This window comes from Leucoraja erinacea, chromosome 32, assembly GCF_028641065.1.
Source record: "Leucoraja erinacea ecotype New England chromosome 32, Leri_hhj_1, whole genome shotgun sequence".
Lineage (NCBI taxonomy): Eukaryota > Metazoa > Chordata > Chondrichthyes > Rajiformes > Rajidae > Leucoraja > Leucoraja erinaceus.
The window spans coordinates 21,354,531-21,371,901 of NC_073408.1; the positions used below are offsets into that span (position 1 = coordinate 21,354,531).

Here is a 17,371-nt window from a genome sequence, read left to right on the forward strand (position 1 = left end):
TGCTGGAGTAACTCAGCGGGACAGGCAACATCTCTGGGGAGAATGAATGGGCGATGTTTCGGGTCGAGACCCTTCGTCAAATTGTCATTTCTTTTATAATCACTTATAGGCAGTGGGCATTGTACCAAGTTCTCCGAGCCCTGTCCTGTCCTCCAAAAGTGATAAACGTACAGAAAAATGGTGAAATGCAAAGGTAATCCCAACTTAGTTTCTCTACAGTAATCATCTTTATAAATATGCTTATCCTCTGTCTCATCCACCTTCACCTTCACAACAGAAATATGAAGAACTCACAGTCTTCCACAGATTAAAACTGACCTGACGCATCCAGGATCGGCCGCTTCTCTGCCTTTATCTAACTTTTAGTTTAGTTTAGTTTAGTTTAGTTTAGTTTAGTTTAGTTTAGAGATACAGTGTGAAAACGGACCCTTCGGCCCACCGAGTCCACACCAACCATGATCAGCCATACACTAGTTCTATCCTAGATACTAGGAACAATTTACAGAAGCCCATTAGGCTACAAACCTGCACATCTTTCAAATGTGGGAGGAAACCAGAGTACCAGGAGAAAACCAACACACAACCTCCAGGACAAGCCATCAATTTCTCCCCATTCCTCACGTTAAACTCACGTCGTGCTGTGAATTCTTGCCTTTTTGTTCTCATGAGTTGTCAGAGAGCATCCTGCTACAAGGCTATGTACAGGCAGATGAGAACAATCAAACTTGGCATCAACTTCAGCACAAAGATTGTGGGCTGATGGGCCCATTCCTGTGCTGTGCTGTTCCTTGTTTTACATTAGGCTGGTGGGTGTACTTACTAATGGATTCAGATCACCAATCTGTTCAGTTTGTTTTGCAGCCTATCTGACATTATGCCTGGCAAAGGATCCAAGACAGACACAAAATGCTGGAGTATCACAGCGGGACAGGCAGCATCTCTGGATAGAAGGATTGGGTGATGTTTCGGGTCGAGATCTTCAGAAGGGTCCCGATCCAAAACGTCATGCATTCCTTTACTCCAGAGATGCTGCCTGTCTCGCTGAGTTACTCCAGCATTTTGTATCTGTCTTTCGTCTAAATCTAAACCAACATCTGCAGTTCCTTCCAACACAAAGAATCCAAGCCCCTATTAGGCAAGGATTAGGAAGCAAAATGAAATGGCTATTTAGCCTAATTATTACTTGTAAGTGCTATGAGATCATTTTAATTTAATGTAGGTATGGCACAATGGCGGAGTTGGTAGAGTTGCTACCTCACAGCGCTAGAGACCCAGGAGTTTGCATGTTCTCCCTGAGACCGCATGGGTTTCTTCAGCAATACATCTAGTTCTAACCTCAAAAAACGATCTCTTCATTGCTCTTGCGTGACATTTTCCATTCAGCATAGCAGCCCTGCTGTGGGTTCTCTGAGTGAGATGATTCATCCTTGTTGCACCATGTGCCAGCTCTCAATGATAATCCCAGGCAGGTGCATACCCAGTCCACAGAACCATAGAACATAATGCTGAAAACCCAACTCTGATAAAAAAATTAAAACTTGCAATTTGCGTATGACCTTTTAGATTAATCACACTAGCAGTTCCATGGTTTAATGCAAATAAGGACTATCTATTGGCGAGATTCGTACAAAAAAACCATCAAACCAAAAGTACATATTGCGATGATCTGATAAACAAGGACCATTTTCACCCAAATCAGTCCACCTTCTCCCATCTCCAGCTGGACAGATATAAAACTTTTCAAGCTTTTAGACCACAAGAAGTTGCATCAAGTTGTGGACGCATCCCAGACTATCACACAAAACAACCTCCCTTCCATTGACTACATTTATACCTCACGCTGCATCAGCATGGTCAAGGGTGAACATCACCCTGGCCACTCCCTCTTCTCCCCTCTCCCACCAGGCTAAAGGTATAGAAGTGTGAAAACGCACACCTCCAGATTCAGGGACAGTTTCTTCACAGCTGTTATCAGGCAACTGAATCATCCTACCACAACTACAGAGATGTCTTGAACTACTATCTGCCTCATTGGTGACCCTTGGAGTATCTTTGATCAGACTTTACTAGCTTTACCTTGCACTAAACGTTATTCCCTTATCATGTATCTATACAATGCAAATGGCTAAATTGTAATCATATATTGTCTTTCCTCTGACTGGTTAGCACGCAACAAAAACTTTTTACTGTACCTCGGTACACCTGACAATAAACTAAACTGAATTGAACTGAACTGATGTACCACCAGGTTCAGGAACAGCATCTAAACCACTGTTACAAGACTACCTGTCCTCTCATGCGCTAGGATGCAGTCTCCATCTTCCAACCTACCTCTTTGCAGACCTGGCACTTTAAAATAAAATTGCACTTTGTCTGTAACTATATTGCTATTTCATTGTAAATCTGCACTACTTGTTGTGTATGCCTTGATTGTACTCATGTATAGTTTGATTTGGCTGGATAGCATTCAAAAGTTTTTCACTGTATCTCAGTGTATGTGACAATCAAAAACCAATGGCAAAACACAGATAGCTCAATGTATAGTGCCATTGAAATCAGCAAAATGTTTGGATTTACAAAGGAGAATGACCCCCCCCCCCCCTCCTTCGAGCCTTTTTCTCCCTCTCTTAGAAACATAGAAACATAGAAATTAAGTGCAGGAGTAGGCCATTCGGCCCTTCGAGCCTGCACCGCCATTCAATATGATCATGGCTGATCATCCAACAGTATCCTGTACCTGCCTTCTCTCCATACCCTCTGATCCCCTTAGCCACAGATCTCTTCCCTGCGCTCCACCTGGATGTGCACCCATTTCCCCCTTTCCCTATGACCTACATTCCTACCTCAGGCTTCACATTTCACACCTGTCTTCCCCATCTCACACTTGTCTTTTCTGGCGTTTGTCTCACCATCTCAACCACCCCCCACCCCCCAGCTCACCTGTATCCACCTATCACTTGCCAGACTTTGTTCTGCTTTCTCCCCCTTACTACAGTCAGCCTGAAGAAGGATCCCGACCCAAAAGGTCATCTATCCATGTTCTCCAGAGACACTGCCTGACCCGTTAATCTGCTCAGGCACTTATGTCTTATTTTGGTAAACCAGGATCTGCAGATCCATGACTCCACAAGAAGACTGAGTGGATGAGAACTCAGTTTATACAAAGCATTAACCAATTTGGAACAGCTCCATCTGGGACCACAAGCACAAGTACAATCCATTCTCCCACCAAAGCATCACAGATAGATAGGGTGATAAAGAAGGCTTTTGACACGCTGGAATTTATCAATCAGGGAAATCATAAGTGATAGGCATAGAATTAGACCATTCAGCCCATCAAGTCTACTCTGCCATTCAATCATGGCTGATCTATCTCTCCCTCCTAACCCCATTCTCCTGTCTTCTCCCCATAACCTCTGACACCCGTACTAATCATGAATCTAACTATCTCTGCCTTAAATATAACCACTGACTTTGCCTCCACAGCCTTCTGTTGCAAAGAATTCCACAGATTCACCACCCTCTGACTAAAGAAATTCCTCCTCATCTCCTTTCTGAAAGTACCTCCTTTAATTCTGAGGCTATGACTTCTAGTCCTAGACTCTCCCAAGCAAGTATACAATTTGGGATGTGTAGGATGTTGGTTTAAACCAAAGATAGACACAAAATGCTGGAGCAACTCAACGGGTTTGACAGCATCTCTGGAGAAAAGGAATACGTGACGATTTGGGTCGAGACCCCTCTTCAGAATGAGACTACGTGAATGGTCTCGACCTAAAACGTCCTTTTCTCCGGAGATGCTGTCTGATCCGCTGAGATACTCCAGCTTTTTGTGTGTATCCAAGTTGGGATGTTATATTTCAGTTGTACAAGATGTCGGTGAGCCTGCATTTGGGGTGTTGTGTTCAGTTTTGGTCACCGTGCTGTAGTAAAGATGCCATTAAGCTGGATAGAATGCAGAGAAGATTTGCAAAGATGTTGTGAGGACTTGAAGGTCTGAGTTATAGGGAGAGGTTGGGCAGCTGGGACTTCAGCTCTGCCTTTAACACCGTCATCCCAGCCAGCTTGATCACCAAACTCAGTGGACTTGGCATCTCCACCTCCCTCTGCAACTGGACACTGGACTTCCTCACTAACAGACCACAGTCTGTTAGGGTCAATAACGTCACCTCCTCCACTATAACACTGAACACCGGAGTGCCACAGGGCTGTGTGCTCAGCCCTCTCCTCTACTTCCTCTTCACCCACGACTGCATCCCAAAGTACGGATCCAACGCCATTATTAAGTTTGCTGACGATGCCACGGTAGTAGGACTGATCAGCGACAACGATGAGTCAGCCTACAGGGATGAGATCCAGCACCTGACAGCCTGGTGTGCCGACAATAACCTCATCCTCAACTCCAAAAAGACGAAGGAGATTATTGTCGACTTCAGGCAGACCAGATGAGGCAGTCATACCGCCATCCATATCAACGGGACTGAGGTGGAGCGCGTCTCCAGCTATAAATTCCTCGGAGTGCATATCTCGGAGGACTTGTCCTGGTCCCTCAACACCTCCAAGCTGATCAAAAAGGCACAGCAGCGCCTTTACTTCCTTAGGAGGCTCAAGAAAGCCCACCTGTCCCCCCAGATCCTGACCAACTTTTACCGCTGTACCATAGAGAGTATCCTGACCACCTGCTTCACGGTATGGTACAGCAGCTGCACTGCTGCGGACAGGAAAGCACTACAACGGGTGGTGAAAACCGCGCAGCACATCATCGGTGCCCCGCTCCCTGCCATGGATGCCCTCCACCGAAAACGGTGTCTGAGACGGGCTGGGAAGATCATCAAAGACCCCTCACACCCCAACCATGGACTGTTTGCCCTCCTCCCATCAGGGAGGCGGTACAGGAGCCTCAGGTCACGTACCAGCAGGATGAGGAAAAGCTTCTATAACAACACAATCACACTGCTGAACTCGGAGTCCCGACGATAGACTTTTCTGGTCCCTCCGTCCCCCTGTGTTTAATCATTCTGTATTTCCTGATTATTCTGTATCTTCTCTCTTTCTATTTTTTTTTCTTGTTTTTTTCTCTTTATGTAGAACTACTACGGACTGACGCAAAACTGCATTTCGTTGTACTGATACTTGTATTTTGTGCGATGACATTAAAGTTGAATTGAATTGAATTGAATTGAATTTATCCCTCAGATTGAAGGACACAAGAGGGGTGATCTCATAGAGGTGTGTAAAATCATGAGGGGGCTTATATAGGGTGAATGAAGAACTAGAGAGCATATGTTTAAGGTGAGTGGAGAAAGATTTAATGGGAATCTGAGGGGCAACCTCTTCACACAGGGAGTGATGGTATCTGCCAGAAGAAGTAGTCAAGGCTGGTACAACAGCAACATTTAAAAGTCATTGAACAGGTATTTGGATGGGAAAGGATTAGTTGGATATTGGCCAAATACAGGCAAATATATCTAGAGGTGCATCTTGGTCTGCATGCGTGAGTTGGGCTGAAGGGCCTGTTTCCATGCTGAATGGCTCTATGTCGCTCCCATTGTGTTGGTATTAGAATTGAATGCAGTAATTATCGGAAGTATTTTTTATCATTGTGACATTACCTCCAGAAAATGACTCCATGTTTCAATGGCTGGCTGCTATTGAAACATGGTCATTTCTGGCTGAAATAATAAACATGGTTCCATCTAATCCCCGGTGATATAAATGATCTTATGCCACTCTTTAAAGCAGAGTAAGATAGTTCCCCTGAGTCTGAAGAAGAATCTCGATCTGAAACGTCGCCTATCCCAGTGTCCAGAGATGCTGTCTGATCCGCTGAATTACTCCAGTTTATTTGGTGTCTATCGTTGGTTTAAACCAGCATCTGCAGTTCCTTCCTACACAACATAGTTCCCCTGGCCTACTTTCATCCCTAAACTAGAATGATGAAAATTGATTAACTGGTTATTTGTCCCATTGCTCTTTGTGGGACATGGCCTTGGGTTATTTGGCTATTGAGTACGCCGACATTACAATAGAGTGCTTCAAAAGTGACTAATTGGCTGTGAAGAGCTTTGGGATGCCCTGAGGCCCTGCGAAGGATGTGACAAATATATATCAGTTGCAGTTGCTAAAAGGAATACATGACAATATCGCAGTTATGTTCATAATTAACTCATGCTCTCAGACAAATGGATATTGATTCAACACGAGGCAAAAAACCTCTCTTTACACATGGATGTACTTTAACACTGGGGGGGGGGGGGAGAAAGATTAGAAAGTTAAAGCTTGTGATCAACAAATGTACGTCAAAAAGGAGATTTTAAATGACCAATATTATTTGTAAAGTTGAAGATTTAATTCACTGACAGACAAGTAACAATAGTTGACTATAATTCACACAGTACCTCAGAAAAGTTGGTGATTACAACTTGTCACATTTAGTTACACGTTTGTCTCAATAAGTTGTATTACTAATGATTAGGGGTTGTACGGAATGAATTTATACTGTCTGAAAGGTCTCGACCCGAAGCGTCTCCCATTCCTTCGCTCCATAGATGCTGCCTCGCCCGCTGAATTTCTCCAGCATTTTTGTCAACCTTTTTCACTTGATCTATGAACCACGAGTCAACTTATCTCAACTACTGAAATAAAGCAGAATAAATATTCTTCCTGGTTTCAATGTCTTTGTGCACTGTCTAGTTTTGACTCTCAATCTCCAGGGATGCTTGATCATGGTGCCTTCCTTACACATAGGAGCTTGCAATTCAACAGGACGTCGATTTGAAAGAGAGAATATGAAAAATGAATTTACAATGATAGGAAAGAGAATGGAACATGAGGAAGGAGGAAAACAAAATGACAGCCGTCAAGATATGTAGTAACAAAAATGGAAAGGAAAGTAAAAGTGGAAAACCAAGTGAAAATGAGAGTGAAGAATCAGTGGATGATCGGGAAAAGGAAGTGTAAAAGAGAATGTGAAAATGAAATGCAGGTCTGTATTTTTAAGAGCAATTCACAAAAGAAATCAAGCAAAAGCATTGCAGCCTGCAGGACTTCGAGATCAAAACCCCTTGTTTTAGATAACTCGCTTCTTCTGTCTGTTTGTATCAGAATAAACAGAACTAGGAGAGTTTAATTACAAAGATGGCTTGGCCTAAGATGTACACATCCCTTGATTGCATGAAGACAATATGCCACTTTTGCCTGTTATCCCTTTTTAAAAATCTTCAATTGTATAATCTGGCTTGAAATGTCATCTGACCATTTCCACCACAGATGCTACCTGACCCGTTGAGTTCTTCAAGCACTATGTGCTGCAGTCCTCTAACTTCTCCTTATGGAAGTACCTACCTCTGGTGTGACTAGTGTGACTAGTATGGTGTATGTTGGTCGGCATAGGCAAGTTGGGCCGAAGAGCCTATTTCCACACTGTATGACTCTATAACTTCCCTCATTCCAGACAACCCAACCTCATCTCCGCATCTACCTTCTCAAGCCTTGTGAGGATTACGTATGTTTCAATGAGGTTACCTCTCAGTCAGCTGAACCCTACATACTGTAGTATAGGCCAGTCTATTTAATCTCTCTTTCAATGATAACATCACTTTTCAAAGATAACATCACTTTACAAGCGAGGAAGCTTTTTTCCTTCTGTTCAGTGTTGATATAGACACATTTTCAAAGATAAATCTTGAATTTTACTACCTTCTCCTCCAGGTAGCTCCCAGAATGAAGCCAGGTCAGTTGAGTTTATTGTCACATGTACCGAGGTACAGTGAAAAGCTTTTGTTGCATTCTATCCAGTCAGCAGAAAGACAATACTCGATTAAAATCGAGCCATTTACAGTGTACAGATACATGATGTATAATCTGGGAATATAATCTGGGAATGGGAATAACATTTAGTGCAAGGTAAAGCCAGCAAAGTTCGATCAAGGATTGTCCAAGGGTCACCAAAGAGGTAGATAGTAGTTCAACTGCACTTTGGTTGTGGTAGGATGATTCAATTTACATTTGGAGATGAAATTTGCAAGCACTTAAGCTGGCAAGTTAAGCCATCATCTATGTCTTACCTGGCGCGCAATACTCGTGTCCAGTTGGTACTTCTTGTGCTGCAAGCTCGCCCTGCTGTTGCCAGTAAAATCTCTGCTGGTAGCAGTTATCAGGAAATCCAATTGTAGATGTGATCTCACTCGCCTCTACAGGGAGTTGCTTCTGAAACGGAGGAAGCAACAACTCATTTTAGAGCAACACATTTTAGATGCAGGAAGGAACAGCAGATGCTGGTTTACATCAAAGATAGACACAAAATGCTGGAGTATCTCAGCGGGACAGGCAGCATCCCTGGATAGCTTTTGCCCTGGATGGCTCTGGATAACAAAAACGTTTCTGTGACAATAAACTAAATTGAACTGAACTGGATGGAAGGGTCTCGACCCGAAATGTCACCTATTTCTGCTATGCAGAGATGCTGCCTGTCCCGCTGAGTCACTCCAAAATTCAGTGTCTATCTTTAGTGTAAACCAGCATCCTCAGTTCCTTCCTACACATTTCAGATGTTGACAAGTCTTGGTAACTAACTTCTTATCAGGGAACATGATAGCAACAGTGTAGAACCAAAGATAAAAACCGTTAACACGTTGTTCTATGGAGAATGAGAATCGCTTTCTGCCCACCAGATATGCAGAGGATCTTTTCTTCAGAATGACTAGATCAAGCACTCCCACTTGAAGTGTGGCGTGTGGGTTCAACAAGGAATGAAGATCCTTCTCCACTCCCCCCGTCCCCCACCCCTTGTAAACGTCTCTGGAACAGAGTGTGGATTTGCAAAGGGAGTCTGAAGAATGAAGCGAAGGATCTTGTTACGATTCACCGCAAACAGCCCCGTAACAGAGGGCTCTCTGATTTACCAACTGTTTCCAGGGACACATTCAGAGATGGACATCAAGTGCTGCTGGTAGATCATCAACTCGGTGACAGGTGCTCTTTGGTCTACCCAAAATCTGTCGACCTTCCAGCAGAGCGAGATGTCCGTCGGGGAATGTTACTGACTGGCCCACTCCAGACTGCAGGAGTACGTGCTGAGGGACTCACTGAAGCTTGTTGCAGCCAATGCCAAGGCTCTGTGGGGGAGGACCACATACTAGGGTCCTTCCGCTGCTGAACATTGGGGGTGGGGGCAGAGTCAGGTGGGGACACCCTTCAAACAATGGAAGGGATATCACCCCAGGGTGCCACATGGGTGGCACAGGTGCTTGGTTCAAGAATAGTTTGCAAAGTCTACCGAACTTAATATATAGACGCTGAGAATGTCGGAGGAGTTTCTGCACTGTTCTTGTTTTTACATGATTTTTGGAAAAAAAATGTTAACACAGATCTAATGTAAAGCTTCTTGGCATCATTTTATCAAACAGTCTGATAAAAACATAGCATGCATTTGATACGAAGTAAAATTCCATCTCCACATTTCTTGCTGTGTGTCTTGATCTTTAGGAGCTCACTCCATCATTCTTTCGAATATGTTCTTTATCAATCCACAACATATCTTCACATAGAAAATAGAACTGTACGCACAAGACCAGGCCCTTCAGCCAACAATGTCTGTGCCGAACATGATGCCTTCTTAAACTGTGTAAGAAGGAACTGCAGATAGACACAAAATGCTGGAGAAACTCAGCAGGACCGCAGCAACTCTGGGGAGAAGGAAGGGGTGACGTTTTGGATCGAGACCCTTCTTCAGAACTTCTTATACTAATTACTTCTGCTTGCACGTTCCATATCCCTCTCTTCCCTGCATGTCCATGTTCCTATCTAAAAGACTCTTAAATGACACTATTGGAACTGATTCTACCAGCACATACCATGGTGGCACTGCGATGGAGCTGTTGTCTTACAGCGCCAGAGACGCGGGTTTGATCCTGATTATGGGAGCTGTCTGTACAGAGTTTGCACGTTCTCCCAGTGACCATATAGGATTTCCCCAGATGCTCCATGTTCTCCCCACAATCCAAAGACGTATAGGCTTCAGTAACAATTGTGAATTGTCAGCCATGATTGAATGGTGCAGTAGACTTGATGGGCTAAATGACTCCTAAACTTCTGAACTTATATAAAAGCTGCAATTAAAAACGAAGGGAGTAAGCCTTACTGTTGTGCTGACAGCCAGAATAATCTGTCTCATAAAAGCAGCTACAGAGTAATTGGTCATCTAGAATTATATCGGCAGCACAAACAGTCCTTTCAGCCCAAATGGTGTATACTATCACTGATCTTCCAGCACATGTATTTTACCCAATCAATAGACTGTATATTCTACAATTTCTTTTTTACTTAGTCCAGCTCAACTCTCTCCCCCCCATGGTCTGCAAATACTTTCATTCCAGATACTGGACTGGATGATACTGGATGATGGGACTTTGCTGGCTTTACCTTGCATGAAACGTTATCATAAATCTATACGCCGTAATGGGTCTGTCCCACTTAGGCAAGTTTTTGGGCGACTACAGGCGACTGCTGTGAAATTTTCAACATGTTGAAATTTTTTCGCCGATGGCCGACATTTTTGCTGTGGTCGGTGCTGTCGTAGGTGAATTCCATTAAAACTAGTCCCTGACTACATATCCAGTTTACTTTTGACACTAGAATTGTACGTGTGTCCCTCCCACTCCTACCCCAGGCAGGAGATTTCTGACCCCAGCCACTCACTGCATCAAGGTAATTTTCTTCATACCACTATTAACCATGCACTTATTTTGATTGTAAGATACAGCAGGAAAACAGGCTTTTCGGCCTACCGAGTCCATGCCAACCATCGATCACCCGTTCACACCAGTTCTATGTTATGCTACTTTCCCATCCACTCCCTACACATCAGGAACAATTTACCGAGGCCAATGTAATCTACAAACCCACATGCCTTGGGGATGTGGAAGGAAACCTAAGTACCCGAAGGAAATCCACATGGTCACAGGGAGAACTTGCAAAGTCCACAGAGCCAACACCCGATGCCAGGATCGAACCCAGGTCTATATAGCTCATGACTTTAAATGCCTGTATGAGATCCCTTTACAACCTCCATTTCTATATCAACCAGATTACCCTCATGGACTCTCTCTGTTAATTCCTTGAAAACACAATTGCACAATGCACAAACTCCATACACAGCACCCATGGTCAGGATGGAACCTGGGCCTTTGGTGCTGTAAGGCAGCAACTCTAACTCTGCTGCACTGTGCTGCCTTCGGGGTCAACCGGAGTGGTGCCCGATCAAGACAAGCCCTATGGTGCTGCAGGGACTCCAGCCATCAGCTTCATCTGGATCGCTCAGCGAACCTTCGTCCCTCTCCTTGTCCAGGTACCTTTGTGCCCCAGGGATGCCTCCCGCAGCCGACCTTGATGGCTCAGAGGGTAAGGTGTCTTTCATATTACGCTCCCACCTTTATGCTCACACTTTGCGGGCCCTTTATATTCTTCCCAGTTAACTTCCAGACAATATACGATTTTTTTCCAAAGCCAATTAACCTCCAAACCTGTAAGCCTTTGGAGTGTGGGAGGAAACCGGAGCACCCGGAGAAAACCCACATGGTCACAGGGAGAACGTGCAGACTCTGTACAGACAGCATCTGTGGTTTGGATTGAACCCGGGCCTCTGGCTCTGTAAGGCAGCACCTCCACCGCTGCACGACTGTGCAGCACTATGCACAATGCACTTCTTCCCATTCCCCGCTCCTCTCAGAGTTCGAAGCACAGATTGCCTGGAAGTGGATACAACTTACCATCTGTCCCATGTAAAGCTGAGGGTAGGAAGTGCAGCTTCCAGCCATTATCTCAGTGTAATAATTCATCTTTAAGATCTGCCAAAAACCACAAGAAACCAAATGTTTTTTTTAATTGTTAGATCCTCCAATTGTCCCAAGAGAAGGGAAACATCAATGTAGTTTAATCATATTTCACAAATAGTTATTTTTCTTAATGGAATGCTCTTGGGCACACATTTATATAAAATCAAAATACAACATTCAGTCCCCACATGCTTTCTGGCAATGCGTTCCCGCTTTACAGCTGACGACATGATATCCTGTTTAACAATAATTGAAGTGTATGTTATGTATTTAATATGACCACTGTAGTAAAAGATGGGGTCAATATGAGGTGAGTAACGCGCTGCTTTGTTAAGTGCTTGTGAACATGAGGAGGCACACACTGTTCCGACACAGATACTGCGTGGGGCAGACCATTCCAACAGCAGGTTGCAGGTAAACATAGAACTCAGAACTGCACAGGACAGGACTAGGCCCTTCGGCTCACAGCCGGACATAATGCCAACATAAACTAATGTCTGGTAGACAAAAGCGCTGGAGAAACTCAGCGGGTGCAGCAGCATCTATGGAGCGAAGGAAATAGGCAACGTTTCGTCCTGAAACGTTGCCTATTTCCTTCGCTCCATAGATGCTGCTGCACCCGCTGAGTTTCTCCAGCACTTTTGTCTACCTTCGATTTTCCAACATCTGCAGTTCCTTCTTAAATTAATCTCCTCTGCCTGCACATCGTGCATACGCAGAACCAGAGGACATAAGTTTAAGGTGAAGGGGAAAAGATTGAATAGGTTTCTAAGAGGTAATTACATTTCACACAAAGGGCGGTGGGTAGTTGGAGCAAGCTGCCAGAGGAGGAAGTTGAGGCGGGGACTATGGCAACGTTTAAGAAACAATTAGACAGGTACATGGATAGGACAGGGGCATATGGGCCAAACGTGGGACATGGTGGTTGGTGTGGGAAGGTTGGGCCGAAGGGCCTGTTTCCACACTATATAGAAACATAGAAACATAGAAATTAGGTGCAGGAGTAGGCCATTCGGCCCTTTGAGCCTGCACCGCCATTCAATATGATCATGGCTGATCATCCAACTCAGTATCCCGTACCTGCCTTCTCTCCATACCCTCTGATCCCCTTGGCCACAGGGCCATATCTAACTCCCTCTTAAATATAGCCAATGAACTGGCCTCAACTACCCTCTGTGGCAGAGAGTTCCAGAGATTCACCACTCTCTGTGTGAAAAAAGTTCTTCTCATCTCGGTTTTAAAGGATTTCCCCCTTATCCTTAAGTTGTGACCCCTTGTCCTGGACTTCCCCAACATCGGGAACAATCTTCCTGCATCTAACCTGTCCAACCCCTTAAGAATTTTGTAAGTTTCTATAAGATCCCCTCTCAAACTCCTAAATTCTAGAGAGTATGACTCAATATACTTGCATTCCCTGCATATGCATACGCCTACCTAAAAGCATCATGTACTCCACTATTGCATCTGCCTCCACCACCAGAGTAGGCAGCATGTTCCAGGGACCCACCACTCTCTGTACCAACAAAACTTGCCACACATCTCCTTCATCTGCTGTTACTTCCCTTTGTTACCAGTTGAAAGGTGGGCAGGTGTGGGAATGGCTTTCTGATCTTTATTTATTTTTAATTTTATTTTTAAATCACCATTCCTGCCACGCCTCTCATTTTTGGAGATGATTGCGGGCTTCATATGTTGATAGGTTCGAAGAGCAGAATTAGCCCATCAAGTCTACTGCGCCATTCAATCATGGCTGATCTATCTTTCCCTCTTAACCCCATTCTCCTGCCTTGTGGTCATCATTCCCGCAGAGTCCACCAGGGACTCCACTTCAACCCGTAACCTCAGGCACTCTTACTAATCAAGAATCTGTCAATATTCGTCTTAAAATTATTCATTGACTTGGCCTCCACAGCCTTCTGTGGCATGAGAACAATCCCCGTCTCAAAATAAAATCGCCAAGAGTCTTCAGCACGAGTGTTCATGCCAATCCCTCTCCCATCGGCTAAAAGGTATAGAAGTGTGAAAACGCACACATCCAGATTATGGGACAGTTTCTTCCCAGCTGTTACCAGGCAACTGAATCATCCTACCACAACCAGAGAGCCGTCCTGGAATACTATCTACCTCATTGGTAACCCTCGGACTATCCTTGATCGAACTTTGCTGCCTTTACCTTGCACTAAACGTTATTCTCTTAACATGCATCTGTACACTGTGAATGGCTCGATTGTAACATATTGTCTTTATGCTGACTGGTTAGCACGCAATAAAGGCTTTTCACTGTACCTCGGTATATGTGACAACAAACTAAACTGAACTGAATCACCGTGATGTCCTGCAGGGTGGTGATCTGTGAGCAGTTTTGTCATTGCCTCAGGCTGGCGAAGGGACAATTGAACCGAACGACTGTTCACATTGTCATGTACAGTGAATCACACCTTCTGCTCTGTTCAATGCTTCATATGTTCTGTTCTGCACAATGACTGACACAGATTCTTGCTTACTACGAGTATGCATTGTTCACACATTGTTTCAATGACGTAGATGAATTTGCAAAGATTAATGTCATTAACCCAGAGTTAGGGGATCAAGATCCAGAGGGAATAGGTTTAAGGTGAGAGGGGAAACATTGAATAGGAACCCGAGGGGCAGCTTTTTTCCGCACAGTGAGTGGGTGTTGGGTATATTGAAAGAGCTGCCAGAGGAGGTGGTTGAGGCAGGTATAATAACATTTAAAAGACACTTGGACAGGTACATGGATAAGAAAGGTTTGGAGGGATAAAATAACATAAACTGCTGGAGTAACTCAGTGGGTCAGGCAGCATCCCTGGAGGACATGGACAGGTTTTGTTTCGGGTCGGGACCCTTCTTCAGACTGAATGTAGGGGGGGGAGGGAGAAGAAGAAAGCAGAGAAAGAAAGAGGCAGGTCAAATAGTGTAGGAAGGAACTGCAGATGCTGGTTTACACCGAAGATATTCACAAATTGCTGGCGTAACTCAACGGGACGGGCAGCATCTCTGAAGAGAAGGAACGGGTGGCAGGTAATAGGTGAACACAGGAAGGGTGGGGGGGGATCACATCCATATTCTCCAGAGATGCTGCCTGACCCGCTTATTTACACCAGCAGTTTGTGTCATTTTTTGTAAACCGGTATCTGCAGTTCCTTGTTTCTACAAGGTTCAGAGTGATATGGGCCAAACGCAGGTTGGTGCGACTAATGCAGATGGGGCATCTTGATTTTAGCATGGGCAGGTTGGGCTGAAGAACCTGTTTCCATGCTGTATGACTCTATGAACCCTACATCTGATCACTGAATTGCTTACTGGCTTCCAGTGCCCTGAGATCTGTTATTCCTCTCTCAACCTCTCCACCTCCCTTTCCTGCTTTGGGATGTTTCTTAAAACGTATGTATTTTCGTCAGGCTGCCGGATATCTACCCTAATGCCTCTTTCATGTGTCTCCGTGTTGGAATATGTTTGCTAAAGTGGACGAGCGCCATGGAATGGGCATCTTCTGCATCAGTAAATCATTTCGGGTACAATGGTGAAGAAGGGTCTCGACCCGAAACATCACCCCATTCCTTCTCTCCAGAGATACTGCCTGTCCCACTGAGTTACTCCAGTAGTGCATAGTATTGTGCACGGTGCTGTGTGCGATGTCTGATGTATTCACCCTCACTGATGTAATTAATTAACACAATGCTGTCCATGGTGTCTGTAATTCGCATGCCCAACGATGAAGGTATTTGAGCATTGCTCAAAGGTGAATATTGATGAAGGATTGGGTCGGAAACAACTGCAGATGCTGGTTTAAAACGAAGGTCGACACAAAATGCTGGAGTATTGACCCACTTGACTGTTCAATGCGGGATGACATGCACTGATTGGATGGTACCTGTGTTTTGGGACTTGATCAGGGCATTTGTTTCAAGGCATTGAAACATATAAGATTAAGGGTTTGGACACGCTAGAGGCAGAAAACATGTTCCCAATGTTGGGGGAGACCAGAACTAGGGGCCACTGTTTAAGAATAAGGGGTAAGCCATTTAGAACGGAGATGAGGAAACATTTTTTCACACACAGAATTGTGAGTCTGTGGAATTCTCTGCCTCAGTGGAGGCCGGTTCTCTGGATACTTTCAAGGGAGAGCTAGATAGGGCTCTTGAAGACAGCGGAGTCAGGGGATATGGGGAGAAGGCAGGAACGGGGTACTGATTGGGGATGATCAGCCATGATCACATTGAATGGCGGTGCTGGCTTGAAGGGCCGAATGGCCTACTCCTGCACCTATTGTCTATTGTGTATTGTCACTGTCGCAGAGCTGGTGTGGCCAGTGGGCTCGGAACTTTAAACGGGACATTCCTAGTTAGCAATTCCTAGCTTCCACTGACAACTCTACACCTGGCACCACCAGGGATATCAGCGGGGGGTTTAAAATAAAATCAATCCTACGATCTCTGCGTACGCGATTTGAGGAATGGACCGGGTCTTTTGCCCAGAGTAGGGGAATCGATAACTAGAACACATCGGGTGAAGGAGGGGGGTGGAGAGATTTAATGGGAACCCAACGGGGAACATTTTTTTTACATGGTGGGTGTATGGAACAAGCTGTCGGATGAGGTAATCGAGGCATGTACTATCGCAATGTTTAAGTAACATTTAGACAAGTATATTGGTAGGACAGGTTTAGAGTGATATGGGTCAGGAAAGAACTACAGATGCTGATTTAAACTGATTATCGACACAACAAGCTGGAGTAACTCAGCGGGACAAGCAGCATCTCTGGAGAGAAGGAATGGGTGACGTTTCGGATCGAGACCCTTCTTCAGACAGAGGGATGTGGGCCAAATACAGGCAGGTGGGACTAGTGTAGATGGGACATGTTGGGCGGCATGAGCAAGTTGGGCCGAAGGGTCTGTTTCCACGTTGTGTGATTCTATGGCTGTGATAAAGGAGATAGGTTTAACAACTCGTACCTGGTGGTTCTGTGCGGCACTGCGTTGCTGCACTCCTCTCCTTTCTGCTTGTGGAAGTAGCTATCAGTGGCGATCTCAATCCTTCACTTGCCCGCACCGCAGTCTCCTCGTCGCCCACCGACCTTCACAACCACGGAAAACGGCAACAGCTGAAACCTTGAGCTGAAACCAAAGTGCTGGAGGAACTCAGCGGGTCGGGGCAGCAGTGGTTCCACGGTGCCTTGGTGGTTGTGTGGAGGGGAATGGAGATTGGTAAGAGTCGGGTGGGGACCCTCCTTCAGACTGATGGAGTGGAGGTGAGAGCGCTGGGAGAGAGGACGCTCGGGGCCCGACTGTTCCCGGACACTGCGTGGGCTCGACCTATTTAACAAGTCATTGTCACTTGCATCACGTCCTACCGGATCCCAACCTTCCTGGAACAGGAATCGTGACCCACCCGAGACTGGTCTGCTTGTAAATGCTTCTGCACGCTCACCATCCAGTGTCACACGACCAAAAATATCATCAAAAATAAAGAACCCACGCTTCATTATCTCTGTATCTCCCTCTCCCATGACTTTC

General features: G+C 45.0%; 1 protein-coding gene across 1 annotated transcript in view; it reads right to left on the bottom strand.

Moving 5' to 3' along the window:
- ets1 (v-ets avian erythroblastosis virus E26 oncogene homolog 1) overlaps positions 1 to 17,154 on the bottom strand; it is a 107,120-nt gene extending 89,966 nt beyond the window's left edge. Inside the window, exons 1-3 of the mRNA XM_055660882.1 lie at positions 16,811 to 17,154; positions 11,769 to 11,846; positions 8,067 to 8,208 (exon numbers count right to left, since the gene is read on the bottom strand). Of these exons, the coding sequence (XP_055516857.1) occupies positions 8,067 to 8,208; positions 11,769 to 11,837 (211 nt within the window). The 5' untranslated portion in view covers positions 11,838 to 11,846; positions 16,811 to 17,154. The remainder of the gene's footprint in view (positions 1 to 8,066; positions 8,209 to 11,768; positions 11,847 to 16,810) is intronic.
- Between the last annotated feature and the right edge of the window lie 217 nt (positions 17,155 to 17,371).